Raw genomic sequence first — 3,198 nt, forward strand, 5'->3', positions numbered from 1 at the left:
GCTCGGCAGGGGCAGCTGCAGGCGGACCTGGGGGCGCAGAACGGGAGCGGACTGGGTGGGCGGAAGGGGCATAAGTGTGCGGGCGGAGGAGGAGGAAGGGGAGGAGGAAGTGGGCTCTCTGGAGGCCAGGAGGTTGTGGGGAGGGAGGACTGGGTTCTAAAGACCAGGGGTGTGCGGGAAGTAAGGGGTCCTGAAGGGAGGGTGGTTGTGTGGGGAGGGTCCGGGTTCTGAAGATCAGGGGAGCCAAGGTTAGGGGAGTCTGGGGTGACAGAAGTGGAGATCTGTCATGTTGCCATGTGGCTTTTTCTTTTATAAACGTGTGTTCCTGCACAGGGACAAGAACTGCACAGACATCTGGGAGGCCTTTCAAGCAGTGCTGGCCAAGGACCCCTGCTCCGTGCTGCCCTCCGACTACGACCTTTACATAAACCTCTCCAGGCACTCCATTCCCAGAGACAAGGTAACTAACTCGAGGGCCACACAATGGGTTCTTAAACTGGACGGAGGGCCGGAACAAAAGCATGGATGGAGTGTTTGTGTGAACTAATATAAATTCAAAGTAAACATCATTACATAAAAGGGTACGGTCTTTTTTTTTAGTTTTATTCATTTCAAATGGGCCGGATCCAGCCAGCGGGCCGTAGTTTGCCCACGGCTGGGCCAGAGGCATGAGATTCCCTGTTCTCCAGAAGAACAGGGTAGCAAACACCCATTTGAGCCACAACCTCCCAGAGCGCTTGCCCTGTGGGGCTCTGGGTGGGAAGGTGGTTTATCTTCATCAGTGATCCCGGCTCCAGCCTGCCTGGGCAGAAGGAGATTTCCTAAGTCAACAAGTCAGTGCAGGAGTCACAAGGACTCTGGACGTTGCCACACTCCCGCCCTGGGCTTCCCCCGAGGCGGAGTCTTTCTGGTTTTGTTTTTTGTTAATCCTCACCCGAGGATATTTTTCCATTGATTTTTTAGGGAGAGTGGAAGAGAGAGGGAAAGACAGAGAGAAACATTAATGTGAGAGGAATACATTGATTGGTTGCCTCCTGCACAAGCCCCAACCAGGGCCTGGGCTGGGGAGGAGCTTGCAACCAAAGTGCATGCCCTTGACCAGAATCAAACCCAGGACCCTCTGGTCCACAGGCCAACGCTCTATCCACTGACCCAAACCGGCTAGGGCCAGGGCAGATTCTGGGTGACCTCTGTCCTCAATGACCCTAAGGGCCTGACCTTGAGTAATTCAGAAAGTGCTCAACATCAAGTAGCCTCCCAGAAAACCCATTTCTCCTTTTAATGGGCCTTAAGGTTATATCTCTTCAGTTCCAGTTTAAGAAAACCACATATCTGTACATTCTAATATAATAAATGAATGAAGTTATGTATTTATGTATTTATTTATTTATTTTGGTTAATCCCACCCGAGGATATTTTTCCATTGATTTTTAGAGAGAGTGGGAGAGGGAGAGACAGAAAGAAACATTGATGTGAGAGAGACACATTAATTGGTTGCCTCCTGCACGCACCCCGACCAGGGCCGGGAACCTGCAACCAAGGTATGTGCTCTTGACCAGAATCGGACCCAGGACCCTTCAGTCTGCAGGCTGATGCTCTATCTACTGAACCATACCGGCTATGGTGGGAGGTTACGTTTGAAATCTGTGGCGGGGAGCTGTGTGGAGCCCCTGCCGTCAGCGAGTGTGGTAGCCGTGGTGTATGGTGGGTGCTCCGAGTTGTGGGTGCGCCAGGCTGTGGGCCTGGCCATGGTGCGGCAGCTCTCTCTGGAGCGGGACATCACCCTTCACAGGGCCTGAAGTCGTTTTTTTCACTTGGCATCAACATCACTTTATATCAGAGTGACATTTATCCAGCTGAAACCTTTACTTGAGCTCAGAAATAGGGACTCATCCTTGCTTGTCACCACTGATACTGAGTCCATGAAATACCTAAATCATATGATGGAATAATTAAAAGACCTGTTAGGCAAGTGCTCAGTTCAGAAACATGTGGTAGTCATCTCAAATATTTAAGTAGTGAAAAGTAGTGAAGTCCTTGAAAGATGGCAGTTTGATACTGAGGGTACAAGACTGCCAAAGATGACAGTACACCCACAGGCAAGCTCTCCAAGGTGAAGTCCGCTTGGCACTCACACAGAACACAGCTACGGTGGCAGAGGAGGCTTCCTGATCTCCACATGCAAAGATTTGGCTGTACCTGTGGAGTGGGAAAGTTGGGACCACAGTTTATAACCAATTCTGAATAAGTCCCCCTGCCTTCCTTCTGTTCTATAACCCATAAAGTAAGCAGCTCGGTGCCCGACAAAATCCTGTCCATGACTGGAGATGGGACAAGAACAATAATGGAATTCAAGAACAATGATGGAATTCTCAAATGTGTGTTTCCTGAAACCAAGCCAACTATCGTTCATGTTTTATTTCATTGATTAACTTTGAGATGGGGAAAGCTACATTATATTTTACTGAACTGTGCATAATTGTGCCCTTTTTTTGGTACCTGTTTGACTTTCCATCAGGTTGACATAATATTTTTGGCCACTGTTCTAAAGGGAACCAGCAGGTTACATCAGCGCTGTAACGTCAATTCTTTTGAAGATAGGAACTGTAGATGGAAAACTTGCTATAGAGCTAAATGCCTGCCTAAATTAGATCTTTTGGTCATGTAGCTTGACTCAGAATATAGATAAATATGAAACACAGCAAAAGAAGTGTGAATATTCAGAATCTTTACTTAGGTCCTAAAGTAACTGATAATCCACAATCACAAAACATTCCTACTGGATACCTTTTGCCATTTGTTTCATTTGAATAGTTTCCATATTGAAAAAATTTCCAATTATTTGATTTTAGTGTATATAATTTACACTTACAAAGCTATCACTATTTCTACTCTTTAAATTCCCATAGTATAAAACTCTTAAAAATACCTTTGTTGTGTTTTATAAAATCAGGCTTTAAATGACAATGATAAAGTTAAATGTGTATATTTAAAAAAATAATAATTAAGAAAAGTGGCCTAAAATGTTTTCTTTGAACAGTGCCTTGAGTTTAAGGACTGTTAGAGAGCATTTTTATTTCTCTGACATAATAATAATTCTTTTTAAAATATATATATTTTATTGATTTTTTACAGAGAGGAAGGGAGAGGGATAGAGAGTTAGAAACATTGATGAGAGAGAAACATCGATCAGCTGCC

General features: G+C 45.3%; 1 protein-coding gene across 3 annotated transcripts in view; it reads left to right on the forward strand.

Moving 5' to 3' along the window:
* Positions 1 to 271: 271 nt before the first annotated feature.
* Positions 272 to 3,198, forward strand: part of BST1 (bone marrow stromal cell antigen 1) — an 18,554-nt gene continuing 15,627 nt past the window's right edge. For all 3 annotated transcript variants that reach the window (XM_015571862.1, XM_015571863.1, XM_015571864.1), the window contains exon 1: positions 272 to 460. In XM_015571862.1, the coding sequence (XP_015427348.1) occupies positions 287 to 460 (174 nt within the window). In that variant the 5' untranslated portion in view covers positions 272 to 286. The remainder of the gene's footprint in view (positions 461 to 3,198) is intronic.

Source organism: Myotis davidii, unplaced genomic scaffold (genome assembly GCF_000327345.1).
Source record: "Myotis davidii unplaced genomic scaffold, ASM32734v1 scaffold204, whole genome shotgun sequence".
NCBI lineage: Eukaryota > Metazoa > Chordata > Mammalia > Chiroptera > Vespertilionidae > Myotis > Myotis davidii.